This window comes from Peromyscus californicus, unplaced genomic scaffold, assembly GCF_007827085.1.
Source record: "Peromyscus californicus insignis strain IS unplaced genomic scaffold, ASM782708v3 Scaffold_18__1_contigs__length_77618521, whole genome shotgun sequence".
Taxonomy (NCBI): domain Eukaryota; kingdom Metazoa; phylum Chordata; class Mammalia; order Rodentia; family Cricetidae; genus Peromyscus; species Peromyscus californicus.
The window spans coordinates 32,442,264-32,459,407 of record NW_026294480.1 but is presented as its reverse complement, the minus strand read 5'-3'; the positions used below and the strand labels follow the sequence as shown (position 1 = coordinate 32,459,407).

Here is a 17,144-nt window from a genome sequence, read left to right as displayed (position 1 = left end):
TCCTAGGCGGTTCCAAATAGCATCATATTGATGCGATTAACCATTCAATCTCGGTCATTATTTCACGAGAGGTCACTATTCATAATAATAGTGATAGTTCGTTTGTCTTTTGGTCCCAGAAAACTCTAAAGAGAAACTTCCTGGGTCAAGTATATTTTTTTTCTCTGGGAAATAATTTATACAGTAAAGCCATTTAGGAGTAAAGACCTGGTTCTTTTTCTTTCTCACCTAAAACTTAAAATTTGAAGTTAGCATACAAAATGGTGGATTTCATTATGGCATTTTCATATATATGCCATTAGACTTTGTTCTTATTGTCCGTTGCTCCTCATGGCCCTCTTTTATTTCTCTCTTCCCTCCCCCAAATCGTCCCTTTTCTCTTTTCTTGTCACGGGTAGTTCAGGTAGTTCATTATCTGTTTGCCCTACTTGACCTCCCTTAAGATGTCTTCCTTCCTTCTCATAGTCCTCTAGTTTCATATTCCACACCTTGCGTACACAGATAAGACACCCCTAACACATGTACACACACACATTCTCTCTCTCTCTCTCTCTCTCTCTCTCTCTCTCTCTCTCTCTCTCTCTCGTCTGCATATGAAAACAAATAGGCCAGTATTTGTCTTTCTGGATCTAGCTTACTTCACTTAATTCAGTGATCTCTGGTTCTGTCCATGTTCCCGCACACAAATCTTCCTTATTTCAGTTCCTAAAATTACTATGCAAGTTAAATTTCAAGGTGGTTGTATTAAGTTTGCACCTCTACCAACAGCGTGGAAGATTTTCTAAAGTGTATTTGGTGTTCTCTAACCTTTTTTAATCTTAACTGTGTTTTTATTGATTTTTAACAGTTAAGACATTTTTAATAGTTGTTGGTTTTTCTTGCTGCAGGTAAGTCTAACTTATGGTATATATATTTACTATCTCTCCCATGTAATTCGTTATGATTTGGTTCAGTCTGTACTCAATATGTAGTAGAGTTAGGTATATCATATTTGTCTTTCCATTTCAAAACCCCTCTTTGTTTTCCCTGGAGTCAGTAAGTGTCTTGATTTTTGTTTCTATGTGTATATTACAAAAAATCCGAACTGTTTAATGAATTTATAATTTTCCTTTTAGTAATGCTACATATCAAACAATCTCCCTTAAAAAAACTCTTAGGGGTGGCCTAGTGTTCTCTCCAGCTGCCTTCTGACTTCACTGTGCTCTTGGCCTGCTGCAGAGCAGTGACTGAGTGCTTTCATCTGTCACGGAATTCTGTTGATTTTTCCTTTGTATTAAATCCTGTTTTATTCCTCAAGAAGGAAAAGTAATAATGTACCTGTTGAAATTGTAAGTGAGTGTTGTTTAAGGCATAGGTAAGTTTGGTGTTCTCTTCTGTCCCCTTCTTCCGTGGTGGGAACTGGAGATAATGAATGGAGGTATTGAATGAATGAATGAATGAATGAATGAATGGCAGAGATGTTGATGCTGTTTGAGAACTAGAGATCCAGTTCTCTTCCCCTCTTCCTTGACCCCATGTGATTCCAGTTTGTCTCTAAAGCACCACCTGTGTGTGGCCCATGGCAGCTTCATGTGATTAAATGGTCTCTTGCTGTCAAGCTTTGTTATCTAGTTTCTTTTCTCATGGACGTGGAATGCAATCATGAGAGCATAGTTTCAGAATCAGGCTCAGCTTTGGACGTAGTAGTCAGAAGGCATGAGGTAGGGCGATGGTGGAGAAAGTATCATTTCTTTTTGTTCTGAAACTAATTCAGGTAGTTTACGGAAAATGCTTGGCGTAGCATGGATTTTTCTAACTTCATATTCAAGGCTAAAAAGTTTAGCTTATAGTAAATGGAATAAATGACTGAGAAATGGTGGCCTTCTTTTCCCTTGGCTGTTCTTTAAAGTATATACTAGATTCAGCAATAAATTAAATTGTGTACCTGTCAAGTTCATTTGTTGACTCTCAAGTTCCTAAATATGAATGTATTTGGAGATAAAGCTTTCACAGGAAGGATATCAAGGTGAGGTTCTCTCCAGTGTGCCTGGTGTTTTATAATGGGGTATATGTGTGAGCGGAGATATGCATACAGCATGGAAATAAAGACAAAGGCCATGTAGGAACATATTGAGAAGGTTGTCATCCAAAAACCAACAAGAGAAGCCTCAAGAGAAACCAACCCCGCCAACACCTTAAACTTGAACTTCCAGCCAATAGAACTCTGAGGAAATAAATTTTTGTTGGTTAAGCCATCCAGTCTGTGGCAGCCTTGGCAGATTATCGTAGCCATATAAACCACTAAAAATGGAAACAAAATCTTCAGTGGACATTTCTCTAAAATATAAAACCAGCCAGTAACTATGTATATACTTGCAAAATATCATTAGTCATTAGGATATGCAGTGAAACTACTTCATGCCCATCAGATGGCTATAATAAAAATACAACAATAAATAGTGCAAGGTTATTGAAAAATCAAGGTCTTATACATTGCTGGTGGCAATGTAAAATATTATAGTCACGTGGAAAACAGTTCAACGTTGCCTCAAAATACTGAGCTTAGAATTTCATTCCCAGTTATGAACCCGAAAGGGTTAAAAACATTTATACACAAAGAAGTTCTTAGCAGCATTATTTACAGTAGCCAAAAAATGAGATCAATGCAACACTGGTCTAATTAGTGTGTGGATTCTAAAAAGTGGTATGGCAGTTCATGGGATATTATTCAGACATAAGGAATAAAATATTGACTAATGTTGCCATATCAACAAACCATGAAAATGTTATTCTAACACAAAGATGGCCAACAAACAATGCCAGTTACTGCATTATTTCCCTTGTATAAAATGTTCACAATAGAGAAATCAATAGGCATATATTGGTTGTCAGGGGCTAGGGCTGAACAGTGTGGATTGATTGCAGATGGCAGGTGATTTCTTGGGATGATGAAAATATTTGGGAATTGGACATCAGTGATTTTTTTTTTAGTTGAGCTTACTAAAACATTTTAAAGGATGTATACTTTAAAGAATAAATGTCATAGTATGTGAATTTCAGTAAACAAGATTAAGCCAAGTCAGTGTTCTTGGGAGTGAACCTGAAGTAAACATGAATGAGATATGTCGTGCTTATTAGTAATGCTAATTCATGAGTGAGGCTTTGCTTGCCCCAGGGATGTAAGTGAGGTTATATATACATGCATTAATTTATATATAAATCTAGGGATGGGTGATCTCTATGGATCATATTTGTGAAGACAAAATCCGTATTCACAGCACTTTTTCTGAAACCATTGTTTCTTAGGCATTCATTCAGATAGTGACAGAAAACATTTTAGAAGTTAAATCCGCATGCTCCTTACCTTAATCCCAGAGCCAGTAGGCCTGCAAAGATGGTGTCTTGCTTTTCTGACACTATCTAAAAATATCTTGAAGTACTTGCAAATAGCAAACCATGACCTCAGGCCCAGAGATTATTGCTAAAGTCTATCCTAAAACGGACAGCGTCGGTGTCACCCAGGAAAGAATCAGAGGCTGCTGCTGGGTGTGCTGGTGCAGCTCTGTAATCTCCACACTCCACAGGAGTCACAGGCCAGCTTGAGCAAGAGTCTGTCAAGAAAGACAGATGGACAGACAGGCAAGAAAGAAAGAAAAGAAAAGGAAGGAAGGAAGGAAGGAAGAAAAAGAAAGAAAAAGAAAAAGCAGGGGAAGGAAGGGAGGAAGATATGTTCTATTGATGACTTGTGCAGGCTAATGTCTCAGAAACGCTGATCCGGAGAATAGGAAGTATTGATGTTAATAATTAGTGATAATTACTTGGACATTGAGCATGCAGCTAGTTAAGTATGACATCGCTTCTCCCACCAGCAACATAAACTGGTGACATTGAGTACTAGTTGTCTGTCACTTAGATCATGGTTCCTAAGTATACCACTTGTTCTCCACTAAGTAGATAGAATATACTATGAATGACATTTTAATAATAGCATCATTTTAAATGTTTAAAAATTCAGTTTATCGTTAAGGAAATAATTAATCTTCCTATCTCTTTAGTATAGCTTAAGGTGGACCCTACTTCCTAAGGGTATGCCTCTTGGCCAGGTGATTGACATGGCCAACTGGATTAACTCAGGAGACATGGCATGTCTCCACTCTCCACCTAGAGATAATGCACTTTGCTAGAATTCCTTCCCTCTATGCCGTCGATTCTTGGCTGCCACGAGCTTCTGATGGGTCTGCCCACCTGTTAGGACCCTTACTCAGAGGCATGACTTCATTTTTTGTCTTTTCTGTCTCATCCTTTCAGATGCTAGTCAGAGCCGAGTGTGTTTATTTTGGTATGTTGTGCTCTCTCTCTCTCAAGCTCTTCTTCCTACTGTGTGGCTGCTGTCTGCCATGTGTCTGACCTCCATGCCCACTCAGCTGAAATGCCATGGCCCTTTCTCTCTTCTGTCCTCTGGGCAGCTGGTGAGATTTACAACTTGTTGCCTTGGAGTTTTTCTTCAAAATCTAATAAAAGTGTCTTCAAGCTTCAGACAAAACAAAAAGAACTCTTTCAATTTAAAAGGCTATAGAAGGCACCCCAAAACAAAACAGTGGCAAAAAACCCCATACACGGTTTCCAAAATTGAAGCTATGGAACTCAGATTGAATGCAATTATTTATTGTAATCTCTGGAATAATTTCAGTTGGTTCAACTACTCTTTAAACCCTTATCAGTATCAGGCTCAGAATTCAGTCACAACCAAGCATTTCACAAGAACACATTAAGCAACAAAGCATGCTTAAGATTTCTCTGAGAAAGCGCCTCCAAACACAGGTACAGTAGAACTGGACTACACAAAACTCTCAGTATCTGTTGAAACACACCACAGAGTGGAAACCACACCAAACGAAGAGCCACCTTCCTCTTTAAATTTGAAAGGATGCTGTCAGACATTCTGCTGGCAAGTAAAACTACACAGGCCTTCAGGACAGAACAAGCCACTTAGACTGTTTATACTACACACTTCAGTTATGGGTAGTCAGAGACTTTAAAAAAGTATGTTACATCTTTAAAAATACCAATTACTGGGGACAAAGTCTGAAAATGTTTACCAGCAATGTTAGGTACTCCTGAAATCACAGTTTTCTGGATAAATAAATGTAATATTATGTTTCTAAATTTTTTCTTTATTATATATAGCTTGGAAAATATATTTTAGGTTGTTTAATTTTCACATCTTAAATAATATTCTTTCTTTTTCCTTTGATAATACTAAACTCTTTAAAAATTTGTATCTATTTTATAGATATAAATTTCACTCTGTTTTCAATACTTTGGCCTGACTTGTTTATGGAAAAAAAATAACATCGACAATATTAGCTGGTTATACTGGCAGGAGAGGGCATATCATCATTTTCTTATACCTTGTATTAACAATAAACCTTCTCACAGAGAAGAACATAAATACCTTAAATTATAGTTCCAACAATAAAAATTCACATTTCATGCTTTAGTGAGACACTTAAATCAGCTGTAAGACAGTCCTCAGAGTTTGGGGTAGAGCCCTTCCAGTATCTGGACCTCTGGTATGTGCCAAATCGGAAGTTCTGATGTTATGAAAATACGTAGCTTCTGCCATCTTCCTATCCAGTAGAAAAAGCTGGCAAGTTCCAGCTGCAGTCTTGAGTCCCGTCAGAGTGACAGCCAATGTGCTTCAGGCCTCGGCACTCAGGGGACTCATCCGCAGCACTGAAGAGTTCTCACAAGCTCGAATGTTCTCGAATAGGATCGCAGACGAAGACAGCCCTTCTGAGTACAGCTAAACACGTGGATGTCTATTGCACAGGATTTTATAAAGTTCCCGAAACAGTGCTCCCTCCCCACCCCTTCAGCTACTATATACATTTTTCAGATAAGTTCAGCGTCTCACTGGGGAACGTGACTTGCAGAGAGTTTCCTTTAGGGGCAGGCTCCTCCCTGCCGCCCCCACCAACTTCATCCACCAACAAGACACTCTCCGAGTCCTGGCCCTGGGAGGAGTCCGAGGTCTCTGACGCTCGCAAAGTTCTCAGTGAGGTGGTGTCGGCTTGGGTCAGGCTCATGCCATGCACACCTGGAAGCAAATTCCTGCCTCCGAGGCTGCTTTCGCTTAGGTCAGGCAGGTACAGGAGGGTCTGAGATGTGCTACTGATTTCCCTCAGCTCCCGAGAGAGGAAGGAGCGAGAGTGACTTGACACGGCAGAGGATGTCCTCCGACTCTCCGAACAGTGCTGCGCCGAGCCGTCCCTGCCGGGCCCACCTATGCGGCAGAAGAGACACTTGATCTTCTCTATGGCTTTACTGAGGACAGTCTTGCGCAGAAGGATATAGATCCAGGGGTCCAGGATGGGGTTCACGGAAGCAATTCTGATGGCCTGCAAATCGGGGTTCCGGCTGATGTCTTTCACCACACTTGGCTGATATAACTGGTTGATGAACACTCGCACCTGCGCAAATGAGAGGCCCACGTTGAGATTTTATAATTAAGCAATTTGGCAAAAACACTTAAATGCCGCATTTACCTTTGCAGCGTGACGGACGTGACGTAGCTGCCTGTACATGGTAATGTCTGCTTTGCAACTGCAGTTTACACAAGGCAGTTACTGTATTTGAAAAGACACTCACTTGTAAGTCAATTAACCGTGTAATCATTACAAAACACCGAGGCACCTATGCCTTTACACTCAGAGAAAATACTTGGTACTTTTGAACCAGCATCAATGTCTCCTGTCAGCCAGAATGACGAGAGCATAGTTTTCCTCTGTGGCTCTCCCCACTCCCCATAATAATTATCTGCTGTTATTGTTTCTTGAACCCAGACTTGTTTCTAATCCATTTCCTCAACAGCATCCCTCATGGGAGATAACATTGCATTAGCCACCCAGATAAACTTTTCACCCGAGATCCCTTCTCCAAACCACCCAGAAGATTATTTCTGAAGTACATGTCCCATTATGCAGTTTAGCTGCTAAAAAACCTCCCATGGCTCCTCATGAGCCACAGTTTTGTGCATCTTCAAGATAGGGTTCGACTGAATTCAGCAACTATTACACAACTCTAACGAGAAGCAACCCCCCTGTGCTTCTAAAGCCTCAAAAACAAGTGCACACAAAGGATCTTGGGTTCTTCCTTCTAGATGCTTCACCCAAGTCCTTAGTGATACATGGTAGCTGAGCAAGTTCCTACTCTTTTCTCATATGATGTGCTTGTTACCTGGACCTGGAAGGCTGCGTGTGTGTGTGTGTGTGTGTGTGTGTGTGTGTGTGTGTGTGTGTGTTTGAGACAGGGTAATTTTTTACTAGGCTGGTCCTCCTTCTTGCCTCAACTTCCGAAGTGCTGGGATAAACAGGCATAAACTAGAGTCCTGAAAACATTGAGGAACTTTTCAAACTCTCTCTTATCCTGTTGATAATTAGGTCTGCTCTGGGCTCTAGTTTCCAGATGAATTACATGTGGCTTTTATTGTTCTACCAGGCTGGATTTATGTTTAAAATTTATTCTTAGTAATGAAGTCATCACTAGAAAATACAAGGCCTGTATTTTACTCACACTCTCAAGATGTGATGAAGGAAGTGATGGGCTTGAACCAGCTAGTAGCAAGCTCTGGCTGTGGCAGGGTTTGTGTGAACCTGACACTTGAAGCCTCTAGAGGGCAGTGTTGCTCTACATTGGAGTAGCTGGTACCCTGCATCTCTTGGGATGCATTTTGCACATGTATTTTCAAAGAAGCTTTCAGAATAGAGTCTGGTTAAGTTTGGACTTTGAATTTCATATATATTAACATTAACATGTTTTTCTGCTGGTTGGTTCTCCACCACAACCTCAAAGGAAACACAGTTACCCCTGAAAAGAGGAAATTTCTGAACAGTTAAAACAAACAAACAAAAAAGCTGTACCTACTTAAAGCAATTCACATTTTAGTTTTCAAACTTCTGTGCTATTTTAAAAAGTCAGTGTTGTGAAAAATTAATGATATGTTTTTTATAATCAAAACTAACAGGGAGCAAGGAAGAAATTACCTTTGTATTTCATTTTTTTTTTTTTTTTGCAGCCATAATTAAATGTGACTACTACAGAAGGGAATGAAAGAAGCTGTAATTTTTAAATGTTCTATTTTAGAGTTCCATGGGGGCTTGGAGGGACTTACAATTAGCACAGGGCCCTGGATCTCATCATTTAGTGTCTTTCAGTAAAGCAGTGTTCGTAGAGGTAGTATACGGATGAGCATAAAATACAACATTCTGGGTTAGGATGTAGCACAAGGTCAGAGTACTTGCCTAGCATGCATAAAGCCTCAGACTTCATTCCCAAAACTTCAGAATAAGTTCAATATATACACCCCAATTCCAAATTCATATCAAAGTTCTCAAAAGTCAATCAAGTTATTTTCAGAGACTCCAAATGACTTGGCCTCGTATTCTCAGTTTAGTTTCAAGTGGAGTGAGGAAAAAAGAAACAAAACTAACAACTCGAGGCATTTTATGGCATTTGAAAAATTATGGCAACTCTGGCTTCACTTTGAAGGCCACTTGCTGTCCAGAGAGAGTCCCACGACAGCCAGAGCTACACAGAGAAACTCTGTCTTGGAAAACTAACCAATCAACCAAAAACAAAGCCCAACAAACAAACAGAAAACCACTTGTTTTCCGAAATGTCCCTGAAGAGCAGTGACCGGCTTGATAGGAATACCCACAGCAGTACTTTTCTACACCCCTCCTCCAGCAAGCCCTAGATGTTTTATAAATAAATAAGTTCAGGCAGTCTGCAGTTAGGGAAGCATGTGTTGCTGATAAAACAGAACCTGAGTCAGAGAGGGGAAAACTTCTAAAAACCTTACTGGATACAAACAAGGCCCCTAACTTTCTTCCCTTTTGACGATGAGCAGCTGCAGACTTGGTGGATGTGACTTGTGCCTGATACTGGCAATGATTCCAAGATTCTAAACTTCTTGAGACTGATGAGGAGTCCAGCTTAGGGGCTCTGGAATAGAGCTGGCCAAGGATTCAATAAAGACTAGAAGGTACGACAGCGGGAGCGTTAACGGGGAGGCTATATGGTAGAGTGGTAAATGCCCAAGATTTGTTACCAAACAAACTTCTCCGTATTTTGGCTGTGGTCTTTACCATTTCTACATAAAGGTTTTTGGTTTTGTTTTGAGACATGGCTATGTAGCTCTGGTTGTCCTGAAACTTGCTTTATAGATAAGGCTGACCTTGAACCCACAGAGCTCTGCCTGCCTCTGACTTCCTAGTGCTGGGATTCAAGCCAAGCGCTACCAGTCCAGGCTATGCCTAAGTTCTTAAAGTGCCTAGTCTAGTGCCTAGGATTTAACACTCTTTTGTCACTTCCGACTTTCCTTTGAACACATATGTAAAAACACGGCCACTCTGGGCTACACTGATAACTGCAGGTCCCAGGTAGCTTTGGGGTATATTTGATGGCTGGTATTCAAACCATGTACTTCCTACCTAAGAAAAATCTGTTTGAAGAGAATGTTGAACTGAAATGTTGAACTCTTGACTAGACCAATGCAACGATTGACTGTCTGAATTGAAATGCTATCCAATAAATGGAAGGATCTGTAACTGGATTTGCGCATGCGGGCTACCTGTTCTGTTCCAAGCACATGAGAGGAACTGTCCCTGTGTACTCTGTAATCTCATTGCCTTGTGAAGAGTCCAGAATTGACACAGCTGTTACATGAAGTTCTTACCACCACCCCCCTTTTAAATCAAGGGTCATGGAAAGTGTTCTGAACTGAGTGGTGGTAGAAGAGTCTGTATGTCTTGTTCCTTCTAGACCACTAACTGGCCGTCCACTGCATGCAAGTTACTTCATAGTGGTTAATATCTACATGGTAAATCTATTCTGAAAGCTTCCCCCCCCCCCCAATTTATAGCTTCAACGTTTCAGCTCTAGGGGAAAAAATACCTTGTTATAAATCTTCAATAAAATCAAAGCTTGAGATGTCAGTAAGAAGAGATAAGAAGTGAAGGAGGATACATTCCCAGCCACCCAGTCAGTCACAGTTGTTCATCTGGGGCTGGGGAAACTGAGGTGTTGAGTGGGTGGAAACGTGAGATTACTCCACTGAGAAGATTCCGATACACTGCTGGGTTCGGTGAAATTGTTTTTATGTGCTACTCTGCAGTCATCCAAGTACTTCTAAAAAGCCTGCCATTTCAAGTTGTGACTCAAAAATTACTTCTAGGAATTGCAGTTCTTTTAAAAACTTAGCCACACTTATTAAAAAAGTGATCAAATGTGTTTGATTTCACCATAGTGGCATCTAAATTAATCACATTACTTTTTACCTGTGTGTGCGCTTTTTGTTCATCCAATCATTTAATGGGCCCACTTCCAGTTTGCCTTCTACAAAACATGTTCCTGTTTACAGTTTTGTCTGCCTCTATAAGCTGTTGCTGATGCCTTTCTAGCCACAACCAAAGAAACACAGGAAACTATTTCCCTAAGGGCGTAGAATTTACCTGACCAAAGCAGAAGATTAATTAATTTGCCATACTACTGGTAGCTCAGAGGAAGAAGAAAGAAAAGGAACAAATAAGCAATAAATATGCCCTTGGCTTGCCTGTGTGTGGAGGGACATGCCTTTCCAAACCTGACAGTCTAGCTCTTTAGCCCCGAGGCAAAAGATCTGATTAAAACTGTTATCGCAACATTAGTATTATAACTGCAAAATTAAATACCAGAAATCAATCTAGTTACAGTATTTAATATGGTATCCTTGGGAGGTCATGTTGATTGCATGTTGCTAAAAAATGCAAGACATTTATCTTAAGCATGTACTTTCATTTCTTTAGCTTCTTCTGCTTTGAAAAAAGCAACAGCCCAACCCTGAGATCAGTTATAAATAGCAGAAAGGAAAAAAATGACAAAAAACATATTCCTACCAAGTGTTGTGTGCTGTAAAGTCTGCTTATACTTTCTCTGTTCATTGACTATGATCCACGGAGAATTTTGCAAATTTGGCATATTCATTGTGTCCACAATGGAATTCACAGCCTCTCTCAGCTTTCGCTCTCCAGCCATGGCTCCATTTTGCCCAACCGATTCAAATTTACTTTTCATATTAAATGTATTATCAACCATCCCGTAAGAGCTAATCCAGCCTCTTCCCACGGGTCCAAAAGACAGACGGGGATGCTTTGCAGTGGCTGCCTGTCCTCCCTCTATGTTGCATGTAGCTCTCTGAAAGTCCAAGCGAGCTGTGTTTGCTCTCTCAGGTAGCCTTCTGAAAGCATTGAAAGTGACCCAGAGGGTTTCATTTCCCTCCAGTGGAATTAGCACTCAGTTTTATTCAATCATGCTAAAGCAGGTGCTTCATCCTTCCTTCCAACTGAAAGTATGCCCAACTGCTTTAACCACCAGGGAGTTTTCAGAGCTTTCAGCTCATTTATTCTCCGAATATATGTGAAACGTGGGGGGAGGGCTGCAAAATAAGCCAAGAAAGACGGTAACTGTGAAAGTTCCTTTTGATTATTTCAATAATTACTGAATCGTGGGGGAATACATGGGTGCTATAGCTCCCCATTACTTGTGACAAATTTTAATTTAAGCTGGCCTCTGAAGAAGTAGATTTTTTTTTTTGTAGCTCAAAATCCAGGCTAAACTCTGAAGCTACTCCTATTTATTTTATTAGTTATTTCTCATGAAAGCATTCAGGCTCTTGACCAACATGCTCACCCCTTAGCTGAGTCAATTTTAGCTTTCAGATAGAGGTCCTTGACCTCAATCCCTGGTACTGACTTCTTTAGACTGGACAGTATTCTTCATTAGCTAAAATGTGATTAACATGCCAGACATAAATATAGCTCTGGGTCCTCACATAATTTCAGGCTTTGTCATAAATGGCCCTGAACCTGAGGGCCAGGTCAGCCCGTAGATTTAGTTTTGTAAGCCTCTCCAGATGACAGAGGAGAACACCTTATTGGTAGCTTCATGTGAATCAGTGGTGTCACATGCTCACTTCTAACCAAAACATTTAGAAAGTTTGTGCATGGTTACTAATGGCCTAGCTCCGACTCCTCAGTTCCACAAAGAGGACATCCTGTAAATTACAGCTGCTCACTTTGTCATTTACCGTCCCATAAAATACGAGGCCGAGGAGAGACTAGAGGCCTCAGCAGAAACAGGGGCCTTCCCTTCCAACTCTCACTTTATTTTCAGTTGACATTACAGACAGTAAAATATATTTATGTGGCTCAAGTGTGACTTAACTCTGTAAATTACATTAGGTTCTGGGACGGCTTAAAGGCCCTTCTGGCCAGTCATATTTACTTCTGTTTATACAAATTGGCAAGAAGCTACTGTATGCTGGCTCGCAGCCACCACTGAGTTTCTTCCATTTACAGTCACTTTTGTAAGGCATAAAAATATTTTTATATCAAAGATCCCTAGTAGTATTAATAAGAGAAAGAAAAGCATAATAGCCCATTAAGTTTATTTCCACTTGCTCCCAATGAACATAGATAGTAATTTCTTTTTGAATAGGTAGTTCAGAAGTTACAGGAATGCAGTATGTTGAGAGATAGAACTTGGAACAAGATAAATTCTAGATGAAGAATTATGTTCTACCACCGACCTGTTTCTAGTGCATTCTACCAACAACATGTAAAAGCAGAGAACTTTAGAGGCATCTGCACCTCTCTGTTTATAGTATTTCAAGCGTTACTAAAGGCAGTTTTTAAAGAGTGTGTTACCTCAAAGACGGAGTGCACCAAAACACCAACGACACTCCACAAAAGCCTAAATTAGACGAGACTGTAACTCTACAGTAGTGGGCACTGGAGTCTGGTGGCCTAGGGGGAACCATCTCCGTAAAGGAGAAACCGGACCTCTCCTGGTCATTGAGAATTAAAATGCAACACCGGATGCACATCAACTTGTCCAAATCCCATCTCCCGCGTGCTTTCTTGGCTTGCAAAAAGAATAGGGAACTTGAATTTGGACATTACCCCGTTCAAGAGTCTTCTCAAGCATGACATGATTTTGTGTGTATGTGGTGGTGGTGGTGGTGGGCGGGGGGCAGGGGGGGCGGATGGGCGGGTGGAGGCTGAGGCGGGGCGGGGAACAGCTTGAATGTGTCTGCAAGATTATTCTAAGCAAGTCACTCTCTCTCTTCCGTGAAGTGACTCGAATCAGGCTTTTAAACTAAAAAGCATCTCATCTATTCTAGCTTTAAAATGCTGCATAATCTAGGAAAAAGAAAAATACCTACAGAAATCAAAACACTCAAACCGCACTCACCCAAGGAATGAGTTCAACAGAGCTTATCACCTCTGGTTTGCCATGCTCTGGGGGCCACAGAGTGGAGTGCTTAGAGTAAGTAACCCTATAGTCCCCTCCTCCCCCATCTGGCTGGTCCAGCAGTGAGGGTTCTGGGAAGATACAAAGCAAAACATCAGATTAAGGGGAGCCCAGGGGGCTGTCCAGGGGACCTCAGAACCCATGCTTTCGGGGAAAGAACCTCGGGGGACCGAGAGGGAAATCACCTGCTGAGTCTCCTTAGGGTCAGGATTTAGGAGAGCCTGGGTCTACTCAGAGAAGCCTTGAGCAGGTCTCCATTCAGACCTGGAGGAAACTGTCACCGCCAAGGAATCAGGGAGAAAGCGGGAGCGAGGAAAGAGAGGTGGATGCGGGAGAAGGACCGAGTGGACCCCAGCCCCTGACACTCACCACCAGCGGAATGGAGCAGATGAGCACCACCAGGGAGGTGGCGATGAGTAAGATGACCATCTGGATCTCCGCGCCCGCGATGCGCCGGAAGCTCCTGCGGCGGCGAAAGTCGCTGAGGCGCTGCAGGGCTGGGGAGGCGGCCGCGTGGCCCCGACAGGCCGCCGAAGCCACTGCTGCGGCGGCGGCCGCATGATGCTGCTCCGTGCCCAGCGAGGTGCGGCGCATGAACTGGCGGTGCATTCGGAGCAGCGCGCCGCACACGAGCACATTGCAGAGCACGGTGGCGAGGATGAGGAAGGAACTGAAGCCCGCGTACATGTAAGAGAAGGCGGCATAGGCCGTCACGTTGGAGGTCCAGTCGATGAAGCACCAGGTGCCGGGGTACTGTCGCTCAGACCTGCCCAGGCCCATGTTGGGCAGTGCGCAGAACAGCACGTTAGATGCATAGACGGCGAAGAGCGTGAGGCCCGCCAGTCGCTTGTCCACGTAGTGGCTGTAGAAGTAGGCGTGGTTGATGGCCAGGTAGCGTTCAATGCTCATGGCACAGATGATGCTGAGACCCGACAGGCCAAAGAAGAGTAGGATGAAGGTGCTGTAGTCACACAGTGCCTGGTCCCCGGGCCATTGGCCCTTCATGTATGTGGCAATGGTCACTGGGCTTACCAGCAACGTGCCTAGTAGGTCAGTGACAGCCAGCCCACATACTAGAGTGTAGAAGGTCGTCTCCTTCTGCTCCTTGCGCGACTTGCACAGCACTACGATGGCCACCAGGTTGCCCACGACCCCGAAGATGAACATCACTGCCGGAATGGTCACTGGGCTGTTCAGCCTCTCCGAAGCGGAGGAGAAGGACGCATTGGCCCCGGGAATGGACATGATGGTGGGCAGTAGTACACAGCTTTGGAGCTCACGGTTCTATCTAGGGATGGTGAGGGAGGAATGAGAGAGGTGAACCGCTTACCACTTGCAAGGTGTTCGACCCATGGCCAGAAATGCTATGTCAATGAGACAAGGAGAGCAACCGGATCCGACTTCCTGATCTGTAGCCACTCACTAACTGTGGCTACTCAAATTCTCAAGCTCTGAATGGGTCCTGCCAAGAGCACCACTCTGCTGACATTAATATTTATAAGCTGATAACTGCCATTCCCGCCTACCCCCCCCCCTCCACTCACTCCATCGCCAAGATGAGCAAGACCCTTCTCTAGGGAAAAGTGACTCGCTAGTGATATTCCCGACAGAGTCGATAAAATTCTCATTGAAACAAGTTATGGACAATTTGAGAAGCACATTCTGTTCTTTGATTTCCCCGAAAGAGCGCCTGGCCACTCACTGTGCTGTCCACGGAAAGACCTCCATCCCAACTTACCTGTAGGGTGGGGTTAGGAGCACGGTGCGCCCCAAGGTTCAGGCCTCAGACGTTCTGGACCGGCCTCTAACCTCAGCCATCAGTCTCTTTGCGCTCAGTGAGGAACTTGTCAAGCCTTTGCCCCCCTCGGAACCGGGTCTCGGTGGCTGCCAACTTTCCGGAACTGAGGTCAGAGGATCAAGCTTTCAAAAAGCTTAGAAAGCAAGCGAGGCTCAGTGAAGACGGGTCTTGGGTTTCTTGTTTGATTGACCCCCCCACCCTCCTTCGTTCAAAGGCAAGTCTCAGATTTGCAGAGCCCGCAGATCTGGTGCGGGAGGGCAGCGTCCAGGTGTGCCGCCACGCGTGCAGGTGGAACGGAGCGTAGGTCCGGGCTCCCTCCTCCCCAGCCGCGGGCTGAACGGACAGCTACCGCAGAAGGCGGCTGCCGCGGAGGCCGCTCCTGGTGCTCTGGGGGCGGCGCGGGGTCCACTGGGCCTGGGGCTCTGACCTGGGGCTGTTCATCTTCCTCTCCCGCCGCCGGGTTTCGAGCTTCGCTCTCGCTCCTGCAGACTCTGTACAAACTTTTCTCCTCCCGCAAGTTTCCCCAACGGGGGCGGAGACAGTCAGCGCGCGGCCCGGGCGCCCATTGGCTGGCCCGGAAAAGGGGCGGAGCGAGTCTTCCTATAGCACCGCCCGGGAGCCTGGTGATAGGGGGCGGAGCGGAGAGCCTGGGGAGGTTTAGAGGGACCTGCCAAGGTGCCACCGGGCTGCGGGGGGGCTCTCCAGTGCTTTCCCTCTCTCAGAGATACCGAGAGCACCCGGGACGAGTCCCAGGGAAGTCCCTGCACGCGCTTTGCCACTCCTGAGCTGGGTATTTAGTGGGGATGATGCTGGGACCAGCGTCTGGTCTATGACCCTCTGCGGGTTAGAGGGAATTCTCTCACTTCCACCCGCAGCGGAGCGAGCATGTGGGTCTTGGGACGTCAGGGCCGTTTCTTTAGGACTCTACCCGAGAGCGGCGGAGCGGAGAGGAGAAGTGGGTGTGCGGTTTGTGCGTGGGTGTGTACGCCCGAGCGCTCCGGGTGGGACTTGGCAGACGTGTGGGTGGACGGGTGGGTAGGTACCAGACTTGGGCGGGGAGACGACGAAGAATCCATCCTCTCACCATAAAAGGAGTTACTTGGCAGTGCCCTAGCTGCGCACAATAGGGCACCAAAGCGGGGCGGGGAGGAAGGCGAGGGACGTCGACCAGCAAGTTCCCCTGGCTTAGGTGACAGAGCCTTGGGGCTTTGGAGAGACGTGGCCATAGATACACCTGAGACTTAGTTGAGGGGGACTGTTTAATCGGGGAGAGCATTCTTCCTAGGGAGGACTTCTGAACTCTGAAACAAGTGTAGACTGAGCAGCTTCCGCCTTCCTGTTAGGGTTCTGGTAGACGCCTTCACCTGCAGGATAAGAAGGGGGTTTGAAAGTCAAGCAAATAAACAGATTTTCCAGGCGTTGTCTCTTTGTTAACTCGGAAAAGGTCTATTTGCCTTTCCTTATTCTTTGGTTTATAGTTTGTTCGGCTTATTTGATGAGGAACAATCATTTCTTAGTTATCGACTTATCTCCTAAAAAAAAAAAAAAAGAATTTAAGATTGGAAAACACCGGGGCCAATTAAAACTCCTTTACCAAACCCTTTAAAAACCACACAGTGAGGCTGTAGTATGGCTTTCCAAGCGATTCAAATTCTTAGAAAAACCTTTATCCATCTGAAGCACGCATGCTTAGCATCTTACACAGTAACCAGGTGGGTTGAATCTTGTATAAAGCAGGCACTCCTTAAGCATTACTTCATGAATAAAAAAATGTGCTAAGAATTGATCTGATTTTCAGCTAGTCTCAGTAACAAATGAGTAATAAGAGAACCAAAGAGCATAGCAGATTTTAGCCTATAAAAGTACCCATAATTGTGTTTACTTGCATAAGGAAACATGTGGGCATAGTAATACAGCATTGTTCTGTGAGTAAACCTTTTCATCGTGAACATCAGAAGCGAAAATGTTCTTAGCTGGTAGAAAAATCGGTGATGATTGTTCATTTTTTTCAGTC

At 43.8% G+C, this 17,144-nt stretch overlaps 1 protein-coding gene across 2 annotated transcripts; it reads right to left on the bottom strand.

Moving 5' to 3' along the window:
• Positions 1-1,292: 1,292 nt before the first annotated feature.
• Ptger4 (prostaglandin E receptor 4) lies at positions 1,293-16,517 on the bottom strand. 2 transcript variants are annotated; one of them, XM_052743207.1, is made up of 3 exons: positions 15,071-16,517; positions 13,702-14,620; positions 1,293-6,452 (listed from the first exon to the last, which is right to left on the bottom strand). In XM_052743207.1, the coding sequence occupies exons 2-3, from the start codon at positions 14,575-14,577 to the stop codon at positions 5,862-5,864; spliced, it is 1,467 nt and encodes a 488-aa protein (XP_052599167.1). In that variant the 5' UTR covers positions 14,578-14,620; positions 15,071-16,517; the 3' UTR covers positions 1,293-5,861. The 2 variants fall into 2 exon arrangements, with proteins under 2 accessions (XP_052599167.1, XP_052599168.1); XM_052743208.1 differs by having other exon boundaries at positions 13,702-16,517.
• Positions 16,518-17,144: the final 627 nt, after the last annotated feature.

What these genes read in the sequence shown, in the direction of transcription:
- Ptger4 (XM_052743208.1), bottom strand. Translation starts at nt 14,577, where the DNA reads ATGTCCATTCCCGGGGCCAATGCGTCCTTCTCCTCCGCTTCGGAGAGG. An exon ending in TCTGCTCCATTCCGCTGGTG is followed by an intron (nt 6,453 to 13,701) that starts GTGAGTGTCAGG and finishes TCATTTGCGCAG; the next exon opens with GTGCGAGTGTTCATCAACCA.